This window comes from Mauremys reevesii, linkage group 3, assembly GCF_016161935.1.
Source record: "Mauremys reevesii isolate NIE-2019 linkage group 3, ASM1616193v1, whole genome shotgun sequence".
NCBI classification, from domain to species: domain Eukaryota; kingdom Metazoa; phylum Chordata; order Testudines; family Geoemydidae; genus Mauremys; species Mauremys reevesii.
The window spans coordinates 120,495,759-120,521,439 of NC_052625.1; the positions used below are offsets into that span (position 1 = coordinate 120,495,759).

At 41.3% G+C, this 25,681-nt stretch overlaps 1 protein-coding gene across 7 annotated transcripts in view; it reads left to right on the forward strand.

The window, feature by feature from the left end:
* The window catches only part of MCM9 (minichromosome maintenance 9 homologous recombination repair factor), a 74,662-nt gene extending 53,833 nt beyond the window's left edge, over nt 1-20,829 (forward strand). For all 7 annotated transcript variants that reach the window (XM_039531299.1, XM_039531295.1, XM_039531296.1 and 4 more), the window contains 6 exons: nt 1,047-1,221; nt 4,731-4,933; nt 7,103-7,306; nt 9,138-9,220; nt 16,270-16,415; nt 18,613-20,829. In XM_039531299.1, coding sequence (XP_039387233.1) covers nt 1,047-1,221; nt 4,731-4,933; nt 7,103-7,306; nt 9,138-9,220; nt 16,270-16,415; nt 18,613-20,227 — 2,426 coding nt within the window. In that variant the 3' untranslated portion in view covers nt 20,228-20,829. The remainder of the gene's footprint in view (nt 1-1,046; nt 1,222-4,730; nt 4,934-7,102; nt 7,307-9,137; nt 9,221-16,269; nt 16,416-18,612) is intronic.
* The last annotated feature ends 4,852 nt before the right edge of the window (nt 20,830-25,681 follow it).

Consider the following 25,681-nt stretch of genomic DNA (forward strand, 5'->3'; position numbering starts at 1 on the left):
CTTTAGGAGCTATGGAGTGTGGGTCATAGGGCCATCTGTGATTCAGGCAGTGATGGAGTAAAGAAAAAAGAGCTGGAGAGGGAGAAAGCGGGGGAACTAGACAGAAGAGGTAACGGATAGAAGAGAGATCAGGGAAGGGGAGAAGGGGAGTTGCATATGTTTAAGGATAGATGGCCATTCTAGTAGTTATAGCTGCAATCCCAAATCCCCTTATGTTACATAAATACCTACTAGTACCATTGTCCTAAGGTTAACTCCTCTTCAGAACTAACTACTGTATCGGAGAAAAAAACTGAGTCACTGGAGAAAGTGAAAATTGAATAGTCTTGATATGTAAACAAGAAACATGTCAGGCAACAGTTCAAACTCTTCATGCACTCAGAGCTATGAGGCTTAATTACAGCAGTGTCACAATCAGCAGTTTCCATTTGCAGATGCTTTGGGGAACTTTTTCTTTGGTTTTAGTTCCCATGCATTTCCAGTCTCAGGTTTCACTTTAAATTTAATGTTCAAATAAACCCAAAAATCAAAGAGAAACTCTATCAGAACAAGTTCAAAGTTTAGTCTGTCACGTCTGTTTCGTGAACTGGGGAGTGGGTCTCTGTTAAAAGATATGTTAAAATATTTTTATTTTGCAGAGTTTGTTGCATGACCTTTTGAGGTTTATATATGCTTTAAGTGTTGATAGTGGGTCAGATGTATTCCTGGTATAACTTTGCTAATATCATTGAGTTTGCTTGACTCAACAAATTTAGTCCTCTCAATCTTGGTTCCTTTTGTAAATTTGTTCATATCATAAAATCATCACCTCAAAATTTGGCATGCTTGGCAGATTTTGCTCCACAGACCATTACCTGGACTATAATAGATGGGATGTCATACCAGTAGGTCTGAATTGAAGTGCTTTAGCAGAGCTCTGCATTGAAGCTTGCACATTGCCTGCATTCTCTCTTCCTGGCACTAGCTAGTGTATTTAATCCCCCCCTTTCACTCAAATGCACACACACATTTTTGAAAAAGACTGAATTGAAATAAATATTCTTCAGGTTTGACAGTAACTGCAGTGAAGGATTCTGGAGAATGGAATTTGGAAGCTGGAGCACTCGTGCTTGCAGATGGAGGTCTTTGTTGTATTGATGAATTTAATAGCATCAAGGAACATGACAGAACCAGCATACATGAAGCAATGGAGCAACAAACCATCAGTGTAGCTAAGGCGGGGTAAGTGGCATTTAAATGCATGTGATGAAATAACAAAATATCTTTCCCCTGAATTCCGAAATATTAAAATGAATGTTAGATCTAGATTTGCCCCCTGACCAATTTAAATCTTTCCTATACCGTACTATACATTTTTGTTTTAAAAGATACTCTTAGACTATGAGTCAAAATTTCAAAGGAGGGTGAAATGGACCAATGGATGCATATGAATAAAATACTTTTGGATCCTCTGCATCATCTTTGGGAAATCTGGCCATTGCATATAGAGAGGGCACGTCAAGAAGAGTGTTTTGGAGAGTGGTGGGCTCTGGGGTACTGTGGGGAGTGAGGCATTTTTTAAAATGTGAGTTGCAGTTCAGAAGCCAGGACTGAAAACACTTTTTTTCTTTTCCCTACATGAATGGCAAATAATTAGTCAAGCAGCAAAAGAAGAAGGAGCAATTCCCAGGCTGCTCATTTTTATATGGTGGCCCATCTCATGAAAGAGACTACCGGCCACTAACTTGTGAAGGGAAAATGGTATATGCTACTTCTGAAAACTTGGATTTTTTAATTCTGTGGCAAGTGAAGCTACTGGCCAAATCCTCAGTCTGTCCACAAAGGAGACTGACATCCTCCCTAATAGAAAAGCTGGAGATTTCTCTAAAGTAGCAGAATCTCTGGCTGGGATAGAACCAGCATAGCCAGTTCTATCCCACCCTCTCTCCAGTTCAGATGTGTCAAGGGTGGGAGGAGGTGGGCCCAGGGCACTTTGCATTCCAGTGATCTTGATCCAGCAGAAAGGCTTCCAGGGTGTTGTGGCTGCCTGTGTACGTTAGAGCAGTCTTGAGGCTGCTCTAAATTACACCAGGGACTGAACTGGCCCATAGCTGTCCTCAACCTTGGAGGGGTGGGGGGATACAAAGCTGGTTTTAAGCCACCTTTATCCCTGCCTCCTCAGGTCCTGCTATTATCCTATCTTATCCAGAACTTGAGGTTAAGGAGGTAGGTCTTCTTAAAGAGCCCACTCATAAATGAGTTGTTTACATAATTAAAATCCATTAGCTGGTTTATGAGGCAGTAAATTCTTAGCTATGTAGAAAATACCATTGTTTGACAAGACATGCAGACATACTGAAAGAGTACATTTACCTCAGAATCTGAGGACTGCAGGGTGCTTGAGGAGTTAAATTTGGAGAATGACCTTGCAATTAAGTCACCTTGCTATCTGAGCTGATGGCACCAATTGATCTCCTTTGTAGATTCTGGTGCCAGCAGACTATGCACCAAAAAAAAAAAAAAAGTCAAACCTGGGTGCCTAAAGTTAAGTACTTGCATACAGATGGCCTGGCTTATGAAGGCATAGAGCCACTGCACCGATAATCTGGTCTCCTGTCTTTCATGCAAAACTTTCCTCCCATTCTCTGTCACTGATGAACGTACCACCATTCTCCCTGTCACTGATGCTTGGAACCTGGGAGTCTTTAATTCCACCCTTTCCCTTTACATCTAGACTGTGTCCAATATCTTGCTGTTTTTTCCTGCATAACATATATTTGAAATCAAACCTTGTCTTCCTGTCCAATCACACGCAACTCTTGTCCAGGCCCAAATCGTCTCCTGTGTTGATTGCCGTAATCTCCTCCTCTTTGGTATCCTGATATCCACATCTTCTTGGCCTTTCAAACCAACTCCCTATTTTGAATATCTCCACTGACTCTCCCTTTTCCACACACATCAAATTCAAGCTATTCCCCCCGCTCAGGCATTTTATGCTCTGTCCCTCCCTCCTTATTTGCCCCTGTCTCTTTTTAGTTTGTCCTGCACCCCACAACTCAGCGAATGACAACAGCTTTGAGACCCCATTCATCCGTTTCTTCCACAACCATTCCAGGGTTTTTTCCCACACTGCTGTATGCTGAATGGCTTCTCCTCATTTAAATCCCTCCTCAAGACTTGCTTCTTCCACAAAGGCTACAAGAAATTAGCCCACGTAAGCCACTGATCTCATTCTGTTTACAAAAGCAAGCCAACATACCTACTTCACCATCTGGTGCACTAACCTTCTCTGAGTTACTGAATCGCTAAACATTGCCTTGGTCCTGGTTGTGGATTTCTGCTAACCACCTCCCCTTTGGTTTAACCTGTACCCATGCTGGAGCTTACAGCTCAGCTCAGAGTTCTTTTCAGCATAATTGCAACTGCCTACTGTGCAGATGGGGAAAATCACCTCAGAAGTGTGTGGGCACAGTTCACTAGAGGCAAGTCCCACTTTACATTAACCTTACGCAGACACAACTGCCCAGTTAACCTAAACAATTACACTCTTTAGAATGGTATTTAACTTAATCCAATGACCTAACACTGAATCTGTTTTCAACTTTTTCCTCCATATTTATGTTTTTATGCTATTTTTATATGAGCAATTTTAATAAAGTAGGACCATGCAATATCCGCTCATGAGGATGTTGCCTACAACAAATGTGCAAGGCTGAAAGTGTGCCATTACAAGTCCTATTGTCCTGATGACCTATCCCAGCAGAACTCCCCATGTACTTGAACCATGCTAATGACTTGGACTTGCTATGGTTTGTAAAATGGATCCATGTTTTAACTGGATCCCCTGATATACCGGTAGTTGATTTTGTTTTGTAGATGGGAACTTAGAACACAGTTTTGCTCTCAGCACGCAAAGCTTCAGTCACTTGCTTTAAAAAGGACTGTATTTACTTAGGAATTTTTAAATAATTATACCATTACATAGAGAAGTTAATGTTGCTTTGTTCATTTAATCTCTCTTTGTACTGGCTGGGAGCCAACGCTCTTTTCTTGTGGTGTGTACTGTAAATTGGAAAGCTAAGATTATTGGCTCTAACCTACATTCAGGTTCTGGACATGAGGTAGCAGCTTGCCTGGAGCCGACTGGAAATAGCCTGGTGATAAACCAAATTTAGAATAACTCTTCTGTTGCCTTAATTGAAAGGATTGTGCTGTGACTACTGGGACAAAAGTGTCCCACTGCAACTAAAAACACAGGAGCCAAGATAACATGATTCAAGGAGAAAATACTTTTTTCACTGTAGAAAAATATGTAAAATGCTTAGCCATAGGAACAGAATATAATATAATCTTTTTTTTAACCCTGAATTGAGATATCTGAGCCATTAGCAATTATCTTTGAAAAGTCATGGAAGATGGGTGAGATTCCAGAGAACTGGAAAGGTGCATGTACAGTACCAATCTATAAAAAGGGGAATAAGGACAAACCAGGGAATTACAAACCAGTCAACTTAACTTCAACACCTGAAAAGATTAATTAGGCAATCAATTTGCAGACACCTAGAAGATAATAAGATGATAAGTAACAGACAGCATAGATTTGTCAAGAACAAATTGTGTCAAACCAACGATTCTATGATTCTATGAATGGTGCTATGTAAACATAAAATATGATTATTTATATTTTACTCAAAAATTATTTTCTGTATCCAATTACATGGAATAGTGATGTATATCATCTTTGTCTTTAGCTTAGTGTGCAAGCTGAACACAAGAACCACTATATTGGCAGCAACAAATCCAAAAGGCCAGTATGACCCTAATGAATCAATCTCCGTGAACATAGCCCTTGGCAGTCCTCTATTGAGCAGATTTGACCTGGTCTTAGTATTGCTAGATACGAGAAATGAAGACTGGGATCGCATAATTTCTTCTTTCATATTGGAAAACAAAGGTAAGAATAGACTCTTTGAATGTATATAAAGCGTCTTCTCCGCACTGACCTTTCCCAAATGTTCTACAGCCCAGTTTTGGAGTGACCACTTCAGTGACTGAAAAGGTAGTTCTGTTTATTTTCATTTGATCCTTGATTTCATGCACGGTGCCAGTTGTGCTGGTTGTGATGTGGTTGCCTGTCCATTAGGAATAGGACTGAGACCACCAATCCCTGTCACCTAGATCAGTGGTTCTCAACCAGGGGTCCAGGGCATCCCGGGGGGCCATGGGCAGGATCATTGTTAGACTTGCTGGGGCCCAAAAAGCTGAAGCCCTGTTGTGCGGGGCTGAAGCCTGGGACCCTGAGCCCTGCCACCTGGGGCTTAAACTGGAGCCTGGGCAACTTAGTTTTGCAGGACGCATGGGGTCCAAGGCAATTGCCCTGCTTGCTGCCCCCTAACGCCAATGCTGACTTTTATATGCAGAAAATGCGTTGTTGTGGCACAGGCGGGTCGTGGAGTTTTTATAGCATGTTGTGGGGGGCCTCGGAATGAAAAAGATTGAGAACTCCTGACCTAGATTACTAAACACCTGTCAGATGGTGACAACTTTCAATCAGTCTCACTCCATGCCTGCCCCTTCTACCGTGTCCTCCACACCCTCTTCCCTTCCCTTTCGCTGATCCCCTACTACGTAACATAGCCTACAGAGTAAAAGTGGAACTAACATGGCATTTGCTGCCCTCATATTGTTCACTCGGTTTGTTTGTTGCCCCTCTTCCTCTACCCTGTCTTGTCCATTTAGACAATATTGTCTCTTGATTCCTTATACTCCCCATGTGTCTGTACCATCAGTTGTGTCTCTTGTTTTATACTTAAGACTGTAAGGGCTTTGAGGGAAAGACTGTCTTTTTGTCTTGCACAATGAGGTCCAGGTCCATGCCTGAAGTTCTGAGGTGCTACAGTAATAATCATAATAAATAAAAAGGTGAGGAAAATCTTCTTGCAGTCTCTCCTCCAGTGCACACCTGTGCCACATCTGGCACATAGTGATTGGCCCTATAAAATATGTAAGATAGCTAGAGGAGATAATCATATATTTATGTGGCGCTTTTCATCTCAAAGATACCTGGATGTTTTACAGACTGAACAAGCTGATAAACAGTGAGCCTGATCTTACTCCCATTTAAATTGATGGGAGCTTTGCTGTTGACTTTATTAGAAGCAGGATTGGATGTTGGAGCCTGGGGTGAAACACAGCAATGTTACAAAACAGTTCAGGGCAAGAACTTTCAGCAGAACATGAGCAGTTTAAACAGCAGGGAAATTAGGTAGGGAGTGTAGGCATAGATCATGCTGGGCATGAGTAAACTTGCATGTAGCTTGATCTGAGTGCAAGGTTAAACTGTAAACAAGGATGTGACAGGTTGTGGACTGGAGATGGTGTTTTTGGGCTAGGTAAGCGTGAACACCTTGAACTGATAAGCTTGAAATGTCTTAAGGTGAGGACATCAGCAATAAGTCCTTACACAGTCTGCAAAGCAGTTGGTTCTTACATGGACCCTGTGATGTCCAAATCAATTCAATTAAAGAAGTATAGATGTTAGGAGCTAGGAAATAGAACCTGAGTGACATGCTGGACAAGGTGTTTTGGATAAGCTGAGTGGAAAAGGTCTTGGAGGGAATCCCAACATAGAATGTAATAACCCACTCTGGAATTTGGCCAAATCATAACTGAGCTAAGAGAATGATAGTCCCTTTCTGCTCAAAATGTAATAAAACCTCATTTTACATTCATTCATTTATTTAACAGGAATCTTTAGGAAAGACTGGGAGTGGATGGGTCATTACACAAAGTAAAACTATTTCCCCATGTTTATTTCCCCCCCACACACACCGTTCCTCACACCTTCTTGTCAGCTGCTGCAAATGGACCATTTTGATTCCCACTACAAAAAGTTTTTTTCTATCCTGCTGGTAATAGCTCACCTTCACTGATCACTCTCGTTAGAGTGTGTGTATACATATCTCTTCCTACTATGTTTTCCACTGCATGCATCCGAAGAAGTGGGCTGTAGCCCACAAAAGCTTACGCTCAAATACATTTATTAGTCTCTAAGGTGCCACAAGTGCTCCCGTTTTATCTCTGTCATTGTTCTGAAGTTATTGACTGAGCACTTGTTATGCAGGATGCCCAAGCAAATCAGAAAACCTCTGGAGCATGGAAAAGATGAAGACCTACTTTTGTCTGATAAAGAATCTACAGCCAAAACTGTCTGATGAGAGCAACCTGATTCTTGTCCGTTATTACCAGATGCAGCGGCAGAGTGATTGCAGAAATGCTGCCCGAACTACCATTCGCTTATTAGAGAGTTTGATACGCTTAGCAGAAGGTGAGCACATGGCAGTTTTTGTTTTTCTGCCCCACCATTTTTTTTTAATGGACACGTTAAAAGTGCAATTATAGTTCATACGTTAAGTAGCGACCTTCCAGCTAAACTAGGGATGGATGAACCTCCTTGAGTTTTAGCATTAGTGAACCTATAGGTTTTGTGGGGGTTTTAGATATACAAAACTAGTTTGAATTTTAATTTGTTATATTTCTCCCCCAAAAAATTTAAACCAGTGTTAAGAAGTTAAAGGGAAATGAGCAATGATAATTAAGGACCCAATGCTGCAAACACTTGGCACGTGATGTCAGTTATCCCAATGAGCCCACAATGACTGGCTCCTTTATAAATCTAATAAAGCTGCATATGTCCATTGTAGCTAATTGTGTAAATGTATTTATAGGCAGAGATTTTTAAAGCACGAAATGTGGATTAATTAATTAGTTAATATTTGCACAGCACTCTAAAAAAGTAAAGGATTACATCAATCATATGATTTTTCCTTAATGCCTGTCTCAGGGTTTATTTCTTTAATTTTGGGTCCATTCTTGGACATTTCAATCACACCCCACTCCTGCTCATTCTGAAGCCAGAGGGATTATTGCCTGAGGAAGACATAAGAAGGGTGTAAGGATTTGGCCCTTACCATCCCATAATGTTACTAACAATAAACATTTCATTTATTTCATTTTAAATACCAATAATGCTGTCCACATTGTGTACTAACGTGCTATGAAATTTCACTTTAAAATCAAAACTGTATTTGAGTTTTCAGAACAAAAAATAAAGGAAGTGTGAAATATCTAGGGTAGTGCTCTTTTGTCCTTTAAAATGGCTTAACGGTTTTTAAAAAATGAATTTAAAAGAACATACAGTAACTTTGTATAACAAATTTCAGCCCAGAGTGATGTTTTATTCTGTCAAAGATGTTTCTTTTATTAGTCAATTGTTCCTATTTGACTTTCTTTGTCTGTGTGTGGGGGAGGGGGAGGAGAGGGATTGTTTTTGTTTTGTTTTGTAAACTTTCTTATCATTTAAAGCCTTTATCCTGCAGATACTTTCATGCTATTCACGTTATAAAGTATTTTACATAAGTATGCATTCGCATGATCGGGGCCTTAACCAGCACTTTATATTTTCAAAGTATTATACAAAAGTACCATTTTTCTTGCTTAAAAATAACTGTCCATCAGCGTAATTACACGACCAATCAGAATGGCATAGTATGGAGAATTATTTGCATTATATCCATTCATAAAATTTATTCTATTTTGGGTAATGGTGGTTATGGGAAGCGAAGCAGGAGAAAAAAAATAATATGGAAAAAACACGTTTAAATAACATTAAGGCTGTGACAGAGACCAACAAAAGGAAGGAAATGCAAAGTGCGGACTATTGCTTAAATCATATCTTTTGTCATGCAGTACGAAAGGTTAGCTTTAATTTTAAACTTCTTTTTGTTAGGTTGTGTTGCTATCAATACATTTGAATAGATAAATATTATTTTATACCACATTTATCATCAGGGTATCTCAACACCTTACAGTTGTTTAAATATAGTCTTTTGCTTTTCTTTCTTCCAATTCCTTCAAATTGTTATTGAATCTCTAATCCAGAAGACACACCTCATTTCTAATAAGGAGAGTTAAGTTTTCCCAATTCTGCAGACACTTATGACAGTGAAGTCAATGGGACTATTTTTATGCTTAAAGTTAAACACATGCATAAATGTTTTCAGAATCAGGCCTGAATTTGTTAACCTCTGGCTGCTAATACAAACAAATGCTTTTCAACTTCAATAACATTTTTTTTAATGCTCATTTATTTTTGCTAGCCCATGCTCGATTGATGTTTAGGGATACTGTAACTTTGGAAGATGCTGTGACAGTGGTCTCAGTGATGGAATCGTCCATGCAGGTAAGCTTTCTTATAGGAAATGACACTACTACAATCCCATGCTCTATGATTCAATCCATTTAAGGAGACTATGTATAACTGTCTCCATCTCCTTGAAGAACAATCCATTTTAATATTCAGACATTGAAATATAATTGAGTTGAGAAACTGGGTTATCGTAGATGGATGGATGGATGACACTTGTATTTTTTCAGTTAGACATTAGCTATTATATGTGAGAACCAAAAAAAATTGAGTTTTGAAAAAGTTTTAGAAAGATTAACAGGTGCCAGAGCAGTGTAAAAGGACTTAGCATAAATGAGAATCATTTAGTCATCATCACAGTTTGTCACTCCAAAATTGTAGCCAAGACGTGGTGGTGTTGCTTATATCAAATCATTCTTTGGGAGAACAAGGTATTGACCGGTAGCACTGCACCTGGCAGTATTCAAGTATTTGCCTAGGCTCTCCACATTCATATTTGCAGCATTCCTCATCTTCCATTTTGTCATATTGTCACCATGTTTGCCACCCCAGCTCTCACTCCATTTGGAGTACATCATTGTTTTTGTTTGAAGTCAGTCCCTGGTGGGAGTTGTTCTAAAGAACCAGGTTCTCCCAGAGCATGGCATTTCCTGCCATTTTGTTACTCTGTAGCCTTCCACAGTGGGATTTTGGGGTAAGGAATTTTCAGGAGCGAAGCTTTTTTTGGACTTCAGTCTCTTGTGTGGTGGAATGTGTCCAAACAGTGGATGTCTTGATACATGCACCTGTTTTTGTTTCTCCTTTCTACTGAAGACATCCCATCTTACAAATATTGGTGCAATTCATGTGAGGCAATATAGTGACAGCATGGGAGTTCGTTTCAAAGTGCCTGTGATGATCCTACAGGATTGACTGAGTTCAATATCAGTTTTGTGTGCATGGCCCAAGCAAGACCATATGGATGTACAGTATTCTGCAGTCGAGTGACACAGACTGAGACAGAGTGTTTTTGGAACAGCTCCCCATTTTGTGCTGGCCAGTTTCTGGAGTATACAGTGTTAGGAGTTCACTTTCTTTTGCAGCTTCTTTACGTGCTCTTTGAATGTCAATATTCAGTCTAATGTGACCCAATGTACACCAGATATTCATAATGCTCAAGGATTGTACCATCCCACAATATCTGGAAGTTTTACTTGACTTGATGGTATTTCACGTGGAAGGTACACACTTGTGTCTTGCTGGAGTTGGCATTTAGAAACCATGTGTAATAGTACTTTCCAGGCACACTCAGAGAGCCAGTTAAAATGCGCTCAATATCCTCAAATCTTTCTGATTGAGCAGCAATTCAAAGAACATCAGCATAAATGAATCTGTGCACATGAGGGGATTCTGCTTGGTCATTTGTGTAGACATTAAACAGCAAGGGTGTTAGCACTGAATCGTGGGGTAATCCACTCTGCTGAGTACATCATCAGCTCTTCTGACCACCCATCTCAACAAAGAAACATTGATTTTTCGAGCAGGGAGGAAATGATGTGGACCCTCTTGCTATTTCTCAACATTCTTGCCTATTTCACTAAGAGTGCATGATAGTTCACAGTGTTTAGTTCGGATAGGAGATGAATGAGAAGGGAACAGAATAAAATTTTGCAAAATAATGAATGGTATAGAGAATGTAACTGGGCACTCCTATTTATCATTTCTCATAATACAAAATCAAGGGGACATTCAATTAAAATGAAAGGCAACAGACTTAAAACCAATAAAAGGAAATATTTTTTACACAATGCATAACTAACCTCTGGAACTCATTGTCAAAAGATATCATTCAGGCCAAGAGCTTACACCAGATAGGATATATGTTGAAGGGATATGAATCCTTGGGGTTAAGGGCATAATCTAGCTACTAATAGAAGCTAGGAAGAAACATCCCCTAGGAGCAGGTTATCCCCAAATTATCTGTGAGGGGTTTTTAGCACCTTCATCTGAACTATGTGATATTGGCTCTATCAGAGACTGTCTCTTGCACCATTGGTCTGATCTAATATTACATTTCCCGTTTTCTTGTACAGGTTGGTATCTCATGACTATGAGAAACCATATATGCAAATTATGATACATTTTATGTAGCACCTTTAAAGCAGAAGGACCTCAAAGCATTTTCATAGAATCATAGGACTGGAAGGAACCTCCCGAGGTCTTCTAGTCTAGTTCCCTGCACTCAAGGCAGGACTAAGTATTATCTAGACCATCCCTGACAGCTCTTTATCTAACCTGCTCTTAAAAAATCTCCAATGACAGAGATTCCATAATCTCCCTAGGCAATTTATTCCAGTGCTTAGGAAGTTTTTCCTAATGTCCAACCTAAATTGCCCTTGCTGCAATTTAAACTCATTGTTTCTTGTCCTATCCTCAGTAGTTAAGGAGAACAATTTTTCTCCCTCCTCCTTGTAACAGCAGTCTTCAATTACATAAAAGGTTATCATGTCACCCCTCAGTCTTCTCCTGACTAAAGAAACCCAATTTTTTCAATCGTCCCTCATAGGTCATGTTTGCTAGACCTTCAGTCATTTTTGATGCTCTTCTCTGGACTTTCTCCAATTTGTCCACATCTTTCCTGAAATGTGGCATACAGAACTGGACACAGTAATCCAGCTGAGGCTTAATTAGCGCGGATTAGAATGACTTCATGTGTCTTGCTTACAACACTCCTGCTAATGCATCCCAGAATGATGTTTGCTTTTTTTCCAACAGTGTTACACTGTTGACTCATATTTAGCTTGTGATCCACTATGACCCCTAGAGCTTTTTCCGGTGTACTCCTTCCTCGGCAGTGGTTTCCTATTTTGTATGTGTGCAACTGATTGTTGCTTTCTAAATGGAGTACTTTGCATTTGTCTGTATTGAATTTCATCCTATTTTCTTCAGACCATTTCTCCAGTTTGTCCAGATCATTTTAAATTTTATTACTATCCTCCAAAGCACTTGCAACCTCTCCCAGCTTGGTATCATCCACAGACTTTATTAGTGTACTCTCTATGCCATTATCTAAATCATTGATAAAAATATTGAACAGAACCAGACCCAGAACTGATTCCATTTTATAGACTACGGCTGTGATCCTGCTGTCTTTTCTCAGACAAACCTCAGAAAGGTAGATATCCAAAGGCACAAATGGCAGTTAGGCATCTATGACCTGCTACTGACTTTTAATGTGAGTTAGGTGAGTAATTGCCACTTGTGCCTTTGAAAATGTACCCCACAATTGCTTCAAATGGAATTTTGCTTCTTCAAGAACTACAGAATCTGACCCTATACAGCGTAGAAAGATTACTACAGTCTCTGCTGAAATGCAGCCACTAGTGGGGTTGGAACAGGTCAGCTTTTTAGCAGCATGCAGCAACATTACACAAAGGGCAAGTTAAGAAGTGATGTAGAATAACGTTTTCAAATGAAACTGCAGTGAGAAGTTAGGGAGACCGGATATAACTAACCAGATTAGAATTTGACACGATACTGGTTTTAAATCAGTACTGTTAAAAATCCTGCGCACAGTTTTGTATATACAAGACCATCTTGAATTACCTCCTTTTTTTTCTTTTCTTTTGTTTGCAACTTGATGAAATAACTGACTCAAATTAATATACACATTACACTCAAATTTTCATCCTGTCAGAGTGCAGAAAAGAAGTAAAGTTGTTGTTTCATAATTGTATATTACTCTTTTATTTATGCATAGCCTTATGGTATGATTGACTGAGGGGTTCTGAAATGCATAATTAGCATCTGTCTAGTGGGTGTCAGTGGGAGTTTTGCCTGAAGGATTGCAGGATTGGGCTTGACATTAGCTCTTCATAATTACCCCCAATATGCCGAATACCCGCATACCTCAGGACCACTATGGGGGCCATGTATTTTCAACCACCTGTGAAGTGCAAATTTTCCCTTGTAACAGCTTTTTCTTGAAGGGGGTAATTTATTTATTTTTATTGAAAGATTTAAAAAAACAAACAAGAAAAAGGTTATTTTAAGAAAAAATATCCTTCCTGGGGAAAAAAGTAATAAAGAATATACATTGTTTTTTCATTCAGTACCTGAGACGGTTTAACTCTCTCCCTCTGTCTCTCTCAGAACTTAGATAGCCCACAACTCCGTAGTACTGAACATCTCTCTCTGTGTGCTAATCATTAGAAATGATTAGAGTTGCTTATAATTATAGTAGTTCATAGTTCCTTAGTATCTTGTTGTCTGCTTCCCTCTTTTTTTTTTTCTTGGTTAACAACAGCATTTGCTACTTACTTTTTCAACCTGTTCTGTTGGGATTTCCTTTAGTTTCTTCAGTTTTGTCCATTGAATTTGGTGAGAGACATATAATTGCTCTCAAAAGCGTTCTTATTTTCTCTCCAACTGTCAATTTTTAGAGTGTGGGAGGGTAATGGAAACAAGCAGGTGGTTGAATAATTCTAGAGGGGCTGGCGACTGCCACCTTTCAGCTTTGCAAAGATGGAATCAAGCCTTGCATTTGTAACTCCTACAATATCATACCCCACTCAGTGCGAAACCAAGGGTCATGGGGTTCAGCTCAGTAGTCATGTATTTCTTCTGGTCCTCTTGAGCAGTTGCCTGGCTGGTTGGCCTCTCTTGTTCTCATCTCTTTTTATATCCTTGTCCTTACCCTTTATTCCACCTTTATTTTTCCCTTATTCCCTGTCTGCCCTCTTGTCCACCACCTCTTACCTCTCCTTCTTGATTCATTCTGTTCCCTTGCTCTGTGTCCTTCTTTCCATCCTGCATTTTACTCTCAGCCTTGATTTACTCCAAAGTTTGCTCTCTGCCCTTCTTACTTCTGTCTTTCATTCCATGATTTCCACTCCTTATCCAGCTCCGTCTCCTCTCCCTTGCTTCCGATTTCCCCCTTGTACTTCTCATTTTCAGTCTCCTTTCCCAGCTCCTCCACCCTCAGGTGCACATCACTGTTCTCCAGTTGTTGGGAGCACTGCTAACTCCTTTGAGTGATTGAGAACCTCTGGTGCTCTGCTTCTTGTTCTGCCTACATGTGTATCAAGCAAAGAGCTAAATGCTGATCAGAAGTGTTGAACGTATGGACTGGCCATGTGGGAGCTGGATGGGTGGCATTCCGTACCCTGCAGATGGCACTCTAGAAAACCAAATATCTTGGAGGCTTGAGCACAAGACCAAGGGATGAAAATTAGCAGGAAGTTACCCTATATCCTGTGACATTCTATTTACTGTTATACAAAAACAAAAAATAACACCCATACACACAGACACAACACACACACAGAGGCAACAATACTACATTAAAAGAACACTTTAAGGTTGCAAAGTTAAACACTCAGAAGTTAGGCCTGTGCTGTCTTAACTTGGCCTCCTTGTGCATATGCGTTAGGATACCATCTTTAATTATATGAGTACATGCTATTTTTTCCACAGCACCCATGCTTCATTCAGTATACAGTATAAGTGGACTGTGCTCACTTAATGAGCAGCTATTCAATATGTTGTTGTATTGTCATTGTTCAGTCTGTGGCCCTAAGCCTTATTCACTGCACACTATTCAAACCCTGCTCTAAAGACAAAATTATTGATTTCCTCCTGGGATTTTCCAGGGCACTCATCAGTTTAGTATCTGAATGTTTCAGACATTAATTAATTTTCACAGCACTCCTGTGAGGTGAGAGGGTGGTATTATCCCCATTTTACAGATAGAGAGCTGAGGCACAGAAAGAGTAAAGTAAAAAGTATCCACTATTTTGGGTGCCTAATTTGAGACATCTAAGAGCTGAGTTTTCAGAGTACATGGCATTATTTGGCACTTTATATGTTCAAAGCACAACTCTCAGTGACTTTATTTGCAGTTGTGAGAGCTCATCACTTCTACAAATCAAACCCCAAACTCTAAAGTTGGGCAATTTGAAAATGAGGAACAAAAGTTTGGTTTAAATGACTTGCCATGCATCACATAGGAACTCTGGCACAGGAAAGGACAGAATCCAGTTCTCCAGGGCAGCATTCAATTGTCTTAACCATGACACCCGGCTTTCTCTTACACGCCTTCCAACTTCTGCAACAAATGAGGCAGAGGTCCTTCAAACAGCCTCCTTTACTACACAACCCTGATTCATCCCAAGAGCAGGTCCATCTTGTGCACTCAGCAAGCAGAGTAATTATTCCAAATAAAGTCACTTTTATTCAAGAATAGAGTGTCCACATGGGGGAGTTATTATGGAATAGCTAAATTATATTGGAATAGTTATTCAGAATAGTTATGCTGGTCAATTTTCCTCATATAAACAAGCCCTAAACCACGAATCTTCTAACTCCCATTCCTGTGTTTTAACCATTCAACCAGGGTTCCTCTCCTCCTTTAAGGGTATATTTACTCAGGGATAAAAGCTCCATGGCCTGGCTGCAGCTGACCTGTGTTAGCTGACTCGGGCTCAGGATACTGGGCTAAAAATTGTTGTGTAGATTTTCAGGCTGAGGCTGGAGCTGGAGCTCGGCCCCTCCACCCTGACAGGGTCCCAGAGCTCAGGCTCCAGCCTGAGCCCGAAGATCTAAACAGCAATTTTTCAGCCCTGTAACCCAAGCCTCACGAGCCTGAGTCAGCTGACCTGGGCCAGTCATGGATTTTTTATCCCTGTGGTAACCAAAGTGAAAAAATTACAATCTTGTCAGTTATAGATGTTACTCACTTAGAATTTTTATAAGGAATTCAGAGGCCTTCTTTCCTAATATTCATTTTTATCAACTAAAAATCCCTAAGAATAAACTGTCTCTTCAGACCTCAGATAGATTCTTTTTATATTTTTTGTGTAAATCCAAGTAATAATAATAATAAACAAAGAGTCTGACCTTGCAAACACTTATGCAAGTACATAATTTTATCCATGTGAGTTGTGCCATTGATTGCTATTGAATTACTTGTGTGAGTAAAGTTATTGGGTAAGTATTTGCCACATCAAGTGCTAAAATAGCCAATGGCAGGTTGTAGATAAAACTGTCTTTGGTGTTAAAATCTGATGCTGAGTAACCAAGATGTTTCCATTTTTCTGGTGGCACAGGGAGGTGCACTTCTCGGAGGCATCAATGCACTGCATACCTCATTTCCAGAAAACCCAATGGAGCAGTATCGAATGCAGTGTGAACTCATCCTGGAGCGACTGGAGCTGCAGAATCTTCTGCATGAAGAATTCAAAAGACTTGACAGGTGATAATACGAAGATTAACAAAGAATTCAATAGAGTAAAAGGATTGCTGACAATAACTGTACTAAGAGATTCTAAAAATAGAACCTGACTCAGGAAAGAGACCTTCAGTGGAGTTGAAAAAGCAGGGGATTTTTAAAGGAGCATACTGAGATCATTATAAGACCATTTTTCATTCTGGGATTATTGAATTTATGGAGGGTTAAATAACATTTTAATGATTTCTCAACATACATCCAGATAAATTTAATCTAATTCCAGTAAGGTCAGAAAGTTGCTCTTTGTTAATTTTATTAACTTTTTGATTCCTGTTTGTTAAAGTACAGCAAGCTTTGCTTTATTTTTTTTTAAAAAGGTTATTTTATGTTTGTCTGGTTGGATCCCTTTCTTTGTGATAATGGGTGATAAGTCTGGATCAAAATTATTTTTTTGGGTGATATATTTTTCTTGATACTGAAAATATTTTAGATTTTCACTGGATGGTCAGCAGCTTTTAGTTCATTGGTTTCATCTTTGGAGAGTCTATTTGTTCTTAATAATAGAAAACTCCTTTTAACGTATTGAGGTGAGGCAATAATAATCTAAAGAAAAATAACTTTTGTCTCCTGAACTGACAGCGAGCTCTATAAGAAACAAATACTTCTTTTTATTAAAGAAAGATAAAAGAATAATGTTATTAAAGGAATAAAAGCAGCTGTGAAAATATGAATTTCCCTTGAAAAATGTTCAGCTCTGTTTTATGACACAGAGTAAATCACATTTCCAATAAGCCTACAGAGCAATAAAAGCAACTGAAATGAAGTTGAAAGTTAGCTGGCTCCAAGAGACCAAAGCAAGTTTTAAAGTAGAAAAAAAGTTCACATCATTTTGCTGCTTTTTTTTTTTTAAAAAGATCCTTCTACCTTGGAGAAACCACATAATAATAAATGCCTTACATTTATATAGCATCTTCTGTCTCAAAAGATACACAAGCCATATGTAGTACATAGGAATTATTTTATCCACCACTGAAATGCAGTCACTTCTGAGATGGAACATGACTGTTGTTTATTAGTTCATAAAAATACTGATTTAGGACATGAAGCGAAGAAAAATAGTATCTCCTGTTAAAATGGGTGAGTTTAGGCAGAATACAATTAACCAGACTGATATTTGGCCAGAACACTCCTGTTGTTTCGAAACAAGCTATGAGAATGAAAACAACAACCACAAATGGTGAGAACCTGGTTTTACAGAGCATCCAGAAAGCTTCACCCCGAGCACTATAGAGCGTCTTAACATATTTGTTCCATAGTGACTCTGAGGGAAGTGAATCATTTTCTGAATCACCAACAACCACTTCTTCGTGCAGCATCTAAATTTTCCTCACCCGTCGCTCATCTAAGATTTGACCTTGTTTAGCATGAGATCTGATGAGATCACAGTTCTAGGAAGTGTCACTGCAGGGTGCATCACTCATAAGCACTACAGGCATTTGTGATTCTGTAAACCCATTTTTTAAAAATTGAAATCAAAGACCATAACTCTGGTTAACTTCTAGAACTTGTTGGCATATCTTGATGCAGGGTAATAATCAGGATACGTTATGTATCTACTCTTTAAAACAGTAACCTTTTTGCCTAAATCTAACTGTGTGTGTCACATTGTGAATAACCCAGAAAGAGAATATACACATGCAGAAAAAAGGACTTAAGTAAATAATACTAAATATAAATTACACTGTCAAATGGAACAATCTACATTTTCATACTAAAATCCACTTTTGTTTGAGCAAAATTCACAGGCAATTTGCAAGAGTGAACCAAATATGGTTGTAAATGCTAGTATTTAATAAGTATGGACCAAATTCTGCCACCCTTACTCATGATAAGTAATGCATTACTCCAAAAAATAGTTCTCCCTACCATGAATAAGAAGGTCAGATTCTGCTCCTTAATGCAGGAATCTGCTGCAGGAGCAAAAGGAGATCAGACATTGCTGCACTAAGGCCAGTGTTATATATGGGACATAGTGATTCTATTATGCTGCTGGATTCCTTTGTAGTCTCTCTCTCTCTCTCTCTCTCTCTCTCTCTCTCTATATATATATATATATATATATAATATATTATATATTAGGCGCAGCAAAGGAGAGAAAGGAAGAAAAATGAAAAATTAACCTACTTACTTGTAAAAATATTTTTTCCTCCTCATCCAACAGATTACAGAATGAACATTCTTGTCAGTTGCAGCCTGAAGAGACCAGCAAAAATACTACTCCTGGATCCTTAAGCAATGATACCTTTGGGCAGTCAGAGCAAATGTCCCAGACAGAACTGTCAGACCAACAAGGGAATAACGGCAAACAGCAAAATTCTTTGGTCAAAGGGAGCAGTAAAGCTGATACACATCTAGAGCCCTCAACTAGCCAGGCAGCTGGTAAAAACAGAGATACAAATAACCTGAGTAAACACAATGAGAGCAGAGCTGATGGCAGCTTGACCTGGTTTGACAGCATGGTAGATGACAACATGGATGCTGAAGAAAGTGTTCAGCAGTCCCTAATCCCCACAAGACCTCTAGATAATTTGGCTTTGAAAACAATGAATGACAAATCCTGTTCTAAAGAAAAAAGTGGTTCAAGACAAAGCAGAGAAACTGGGATGGGACAGTCACTGGCAACTGTGGACCTCAATGCTACTTCTAGACAGGATGTAGTTTCTGGTATTGATGAGAAAAGGACAAAAGGACATAAAAATCTTTATTCTGAGGCAAATATTAAAGATCCAGCCTCAGAAAATGCTAGTGTGCCTGATTCAGTGGTGACACAACAGGTCTCTAAGAGGTGGCAGAGATTGCGTACAGAGAGAGCTCACAATTTTTGTGCAAGTACACAAGACCCCAAAGCAGACACCCTTCCTTCTCCACTGTCTTTCCAGTCAGCAGCTGACCCACGAGTTCCTTCAGGTGATATGAATAATGTTTGTGCACTAGGAAAGAGTAGGAATAATGTGCTGGTAGTAGCTGAGAAGCAGATAACTTCCATGAGAAAAAGAAATAAAGACCAAACGGTGAAGGAAGCAATAGCAACAGGTTCCAATGAGCCAGAAATCATTGAGACTGAAAGACCTCCAGTGGCTAAACTGGCTAAATTTTCATTCAGACAGAGGACAAAATTTGTTCATCCTTCTGAAAGTAAGAGCAATGCAGAATTGCCTCCCTCACAATCAGAGGCTGTTTTTAAGCCTCACAGGATTTTGAGAACTGTAGCAGAAGGAGAGCAGCCAGAGGAAGAATGTTATCCCCCTGCGAAACACCAGAAAAAGCTAATGAGTTTAGGAAACAATAGTTTGGAGAAGAGACCCCTTGATAATAAAAGAAAGGAGCAGCAGCAAAATGAAACCTTACAAAGAGAAATCAAAGAAGCTACAACTGGACACTCAGAGACCGAACAGATCTCAGATATTAGACACCAGTTAACGCCAACTGCCGAGAAGAGCAGGAAAGGAGAGGAAATGCCTGGTGGCCTGAGCACAAAGAAGGTGTGCTCCAGCACATTAGCAAAACTAGCCAGGTTTTCCTTCACGTCACCTCCTGAATCAAAATTGGAAAATCCACCATCACTTAATGTCACCAGCAACAGGAAGGAAAGCCAGAGACTGTCTCTGAAGAGCCATTCTGCGATCACCAGCAGCAAAAGAAAGTGTTTTGGACTGGGAAATGCCAGCAATAAAAATGTGGTCACAGGAAAATCTCTCTTTTCACTACCAGATTTAGACGATGCCACATTAGATTTTGATTGGGATGAAGAGATTAGGAAAAACCCAAGGTCATAAACCATACTACCTTTCCCCAGCCCCGATCCACCTGTCATTATCAATATATTACTGGGAAACAATATCACCCATATTAATTATTTCCAAAGCTTTCAGGCAGCACCTCAGCTGGCATAAATCAAAATATTTCTTTTAAGTCATTGGCGCTATGTCAATTTACAGCAGCTGAGGATTTGACATACACCACAGGTCAGATGCTACGTTTACCTCTCTAATTGTTTACAAGACTGTTTATAATATCTGTTGACTGTTTCAGCTGACCTGGTATAACTTGAAAACTCATGTGATTTGTGATCATATTCAGAGTATAGTGGTACCTGCAAATGAAGCAGGGTTAATTGACATTTTTTTCTTAATTCAACTCATAAACCACACACGATTGTCATTGATCTTGCGTCCCATGGACCATTTATTCCAATCTTTTGAGGACAGTGTTAGCAAGATGGCGAAGCAAAAGCTAACCGTGCAGTTATATTTTGTTCCTCCTTTACATGCCTTCTCCCTTGATGCATTTAGTCGTATTGTGATATACCATTCTGTTGTGATATGTATTCCTGTGTTATCAATATCAAGAGAATTTTGCTCTGTCTGTGGTTACTGTGGTCCATTGTCCTTTTGATGTGTTGCGTATGCCTGCTTTATTTATTTATTTATTTATTTATTTAACTAGTAGTATCCATTGGTCCAGGCACTTGTTAATAGGATCTTGCAGCTTGCATCTGTCCATGACACAGTGATGGCTTTTGCTGAGTACTGGGGTTCTGTATGCATTCTGGGGTCACCAATGTCTATTTTTACCCCAGAATTACACCTCTCTTCTAGGAAATCCCCCTCAAGATAGAGCAGTGGTTTTCAAACTTTTTTTCTGGCGGCCCACTTGAAGAAAATTTTGATGCCCGTGACCCAACAGAGCTGGGGTTTGGGGTGTGGGAGGGGCTCAGACCGCAGACAATGGGAGAGGCAGGGGCAGGGACTGCAGGTGCGGGCAGCACACAGAGCCGCCTGGCAGCCCCTGAGCTTGGGGCCACAGAGACATGCCGGCCACTTCCAGGAGCCACCTGAGTTAAGCGCCGCCTGGCCGGAGCCCACTCTCCAAACCTCCTGTCCCAGCCCTGAGTCGCCTCCTGCACCCTAACTCCCTCCCAGACCCCGCATCCCCTCCCACACTCCGAACCCCTCAGTCCCACCCCCAGCCTGGAGCCCCCTCCTGCACCCCAGACCCCCTCATCCCCAGCCCCACCCCAGAGCCTGCACCCCCAGCTGGAGCCTTCACCCTCTTCCGAAAATGAGTGAGTGAGCAAGGGTGGGGGAGAGCAAGCGAGAGAGGGAGGGGTATGGAGTGAGTGGGGGGCAGGGGTTTGGAGAAGGGGCAGGGCCTCAGAAGGGGAGTGGGCAGGGCAAAGGTGTTCTGATTTCTGCAATCAGAAAGTTGCAACCCAATCAGGCAGGCACACAGCCCCTGCCCATGATGTCAGCCTCTTCCTGGTGCAGGGCTGAGATGGGCTTTAGCTCCCCCCCTATCACCAGCACGGGCCCCACCCCTGCTCCTTTTCCCCGCAAGGCCCCGCCTGTAGGCCAGGCCAAAAGCTGGAGCTGGACCATGGTAAGAGCCGCTCAGGGAGCCCAGGCCACTGTGGGTGAGCCCTGGACCCTCTACCTGTCCTAGCCAGGGGCTGAGGAGCCCCAAAGCAGCCCCTGGCCTGTGTCCTCACTCCCCAGGGCACACCACCTAGAGCAGGTGGAGGGTCCAGGGCTCCCCACAAAAGCCTGGGCTCTTATCACAGCCCAGCTCCAGCCTCCATCCTGGCCAGGGGATGAAGCCTCATAGGAAGAGAAGGAGCAGGAGGCAAGGCCATAACTCCCCCACTTCTACCAAGGGTTCAGTGCTTCTGACTGAAGGAGATTGTAAGTCCCTTCTGAGATGACTGTGACATCTGTCCTGAGTAAGTTTTAAAGTCAATAGTTTTGCCATCAATATTCAGTTTCACTCTCTAGGCAGGCTCTGTGTCATCCCAAATAACAGATCCCAGAAACAATGGACCTTGATTTTCTATAATATAAGTCAGCTCCCTGACTGCTTTAATGGGGCAAACAGCTGCAGAATGTCCATATTTCATGCATTTATTACATAGTGTGTCTGTGGCTGGACATGCATCATCTCTTGGGATATGACTTTTTCCACAACTTGGTCATATAGTCTGGAATTTGTCCTCCTTAACCCGGGTGTTCTCGCTCCTTGCCTCAGGGGTTTTATGATAATGACTTTTAACACTCAAGTGTCTGTTTATAGCATCTAATCTATTTTCAGGTTTTTCAATTTGCTCCTGACGTTTGTTCTGTTATTTGTCTAGTTCAGACTGCTTTGCTTTCTGTATAGCTGTGACTAGGGTTAAGTCTATTTTCAGTTGTGGCTGCTGTGAATGATTTTTTATCTGTTAACCCAATAAACTGCCTATCTCTGATGTTTTGCAATCCCAGAATCACAGTCTCAGCCAATACATGGAGAGCTCTTATAAAACATTCAGCATTTCCCCCAATTTCTTGAATTCTCTGGTGGAAACATGCTCTTTCACAAACCACATTTCTCCTAAGTATAAAGTGTGCGTCAAACATAGCCAGAGCCCTTTCGTAGTTATCTTTGTGACTGTCTTCAGTAAAGTCAAAGGATTTAAAGATATGCTCTGCCTGCTTTCCCATAGCATAAATTAAAGAAACACCTGTATAGCTCCAGTTTTTTGTGGCGTTTGTTTGCAATGTGAAATCTTGCAAAACACAGCTTCCAATCTGTCCATTTGGAAGGTTTGTCAAAGCTAACGTTCTCTGGAGCATTGAAGAGTGGCATGTTGATGAGCTCCTGTAACCTTTGTTGCTTTGTTCCTTCTGTTTGCAACCTTTGTTGCTGTTTTCCTTCTGTTTCTGTTCTTAGTATACTTCTGGCACCATGTCATGTTTCTGTACCAAAAATGGACCGGCTAGAGAGTTTCCTTCTTAGCGAGGCACGCACCAGATATGTTCATCATAAGATCCCTGAGTTCTGTTATAGTGGAGCTATATAAAAACTTTATATAACTGGGGTCATTTAAGCATTTTAAAATCTATATAACCCATGGGGCAGTGTGTTATGCTGTCAACAGACTTCCAGACCCACTATTTTTCTATTTTTATTTTTTTCTTTAACTAATTCTTTGTTTTGTTATCTCATACTATCTCCATAATTTTTCAGTACGCAGGGTTCATTCTATATGTGCAACCATTTTTTTCTATGCTAAATGCAGCCAGGCTTTCATTATGGGAGGAATATAGCGCACTGGTTACCTTAAAGATGTTTAAACGAGAGTCCTACGGCACTACATTTGTTTGTAGCAGCAACTGTAGGCACCGAGCCTGTGAACACTTATGCACGTGTCATATTACTGGTGTGAAGGTGCACTGAAATCACCTGTATGTTTGCAGTATCAGAACCCAAATGTGAAAGCTACAGCAGAAGTAGAAAAGAGCAGGTATAGCAAAGCTCTCTGGCCCTGTAAAGTACATCTACCCTGCACGCTTCTTTCTGCAGAGTGTAGTGTACATACACATGGAGCCCTCCTAGCATGAGTATGAATAGCAGTGTGGATCATGAGTCATGGCTTAGGCAAGTACAGACATGCCTGAGGGATGAGGGTACATACTAGCGCACATACCCTACATAGCTCTTGACTTGCCCAAGTCATGCCTCCCTGTCTACATGCTGTTTTGAGCAGTGTGGTATCCCGCTGCTGGAGCCTTTCCCTGCCACAGGAAAAGACTCAGGTAGTGGGGGAAGGCTCCAGCAGCAGGGAAAGGCTCTTCTAGTTCCCCATTGCTAGAGCTTTTCTCCACTGCATTCCCCCTGCCAGAGCCTTTCCTCGCCACAGTAACCACTTAACCTTCTCTTTGTTAAGCTACAAAGATTGAGCTCTTTGAGTCTAGCACTATAAGGCACGTTTCTAATCCTTTAATCGTGCTCGTGGCTCTTCGCTGTTGCTGCTGTTCTTGCAGGAGCTCTTGCTAGAGACAGGGCCGGCTCTACTGTTTTTGCCACCCCAAGCAGCGTGCCGAATTGCCGTCAGAGGGCGGGGGCAGTCCGTGTGCCGTTAGGGCGGCACCCGCGTTTCCATGGCGGCTGAAGACAGAAGCTGCACCGCCCCGGACAGCTGAACATAGAAGCTGCTGCCGAATTGCCGCCGCCGCGGAAACGTGCATGCCGCCCTAAAGGCACACAGACTGCTCCCAGCAATTCGGTGCGCTGCTTGGGGGCAAAAACACAGGGACTCTCGCCCCTTGCAGATTGCGGCCCCAAGCATCTGCTTGGGATGCTGGTGCCTGGAGCCGGCCCTGGCTAGAGATCAAATTACATAACGGGTATAAAATGCTGCTGGGGCATGGCCTTCCAGCTTCTCCACCAACCCCCAAATGCCAATCAACTCTGTGCCCCCGCCAGCCCCTCAGTTAATTATGCGTTTCACTCCATCTCTATATCAGTTCTGTGCCCCCACATCAGCTCATTTTGTGTCCCCAGACCTCAAAACTGCCCTTACCCCTATTGCAACTCTGCTCCTCCTGCAGCTGTGGAGGCTCAAGGTGTGGGGCGGAGGGGTAGAGAGAGGGCAGCGCCAGACCTGAGAGGAGAGAGAAGCAGAGAGTAGCAGGGAGGGACCCCTGAGTTGTTGGACTGTTTCCCCTCCCTCTTGTACCCACCCTTCCTGTGAAAATGATATTGCTGCACCTTGTCCCCCCTCCTTTACCCAAACAGTTCTGGGTTCCGGCTGGGAGAGGAAAGAGCTCTGCCTGCCTCCTACAGCAGCTCTGATCAGCTGTTCTTCTCCAGGAGGTGGGAAGTCAGCCATTGAGGGCTACTAGGCAAGGCTAGAAATCTCATGAAGGCTGGAGTTTCTCTCACCATTGCCCGACTGGCTCCAGCAGGAACCAAAATTATGCCATTGCTGATGAAATTGTGATAGTTGGCCACACTGTGTCCTTGGGAATCCAGGAAGTGGCCTTGAGAGGGGGAAATGGGGAAGCTGACATTTGGAGGCAAACAGCTCATAGGATAGAGGCCTGTAGAAGAAAGAGCACAGCTGCAAGTGTGGTGCAAAGCTGCTATAATGCAGCCCAGTATTTGGCACATGTATTTACCTAAGTACTTTAAATTATAATTAGTGTATTGTTAAATCTGACACACAATTCAGTCTCTGTGGCATACTTTATCCTATGTTTGCTTGACCAGTGGGAAATTAATTTACTAATGCATTACATGTTTATAGGTAAATGCGAATCCTAAATTACCTTCAGTGACTTGTTTGTTACAGTCCTCCTTGTAGCTGGACTCTCTGTAGAATTTTGTCTTTAGTCTCAGCTTACTGTGTAGATAACAGAGCTATTATGGAAAGCACAGCAAGTCCTTGGAGAGGCTCCATTGCACATAGAAGGCCT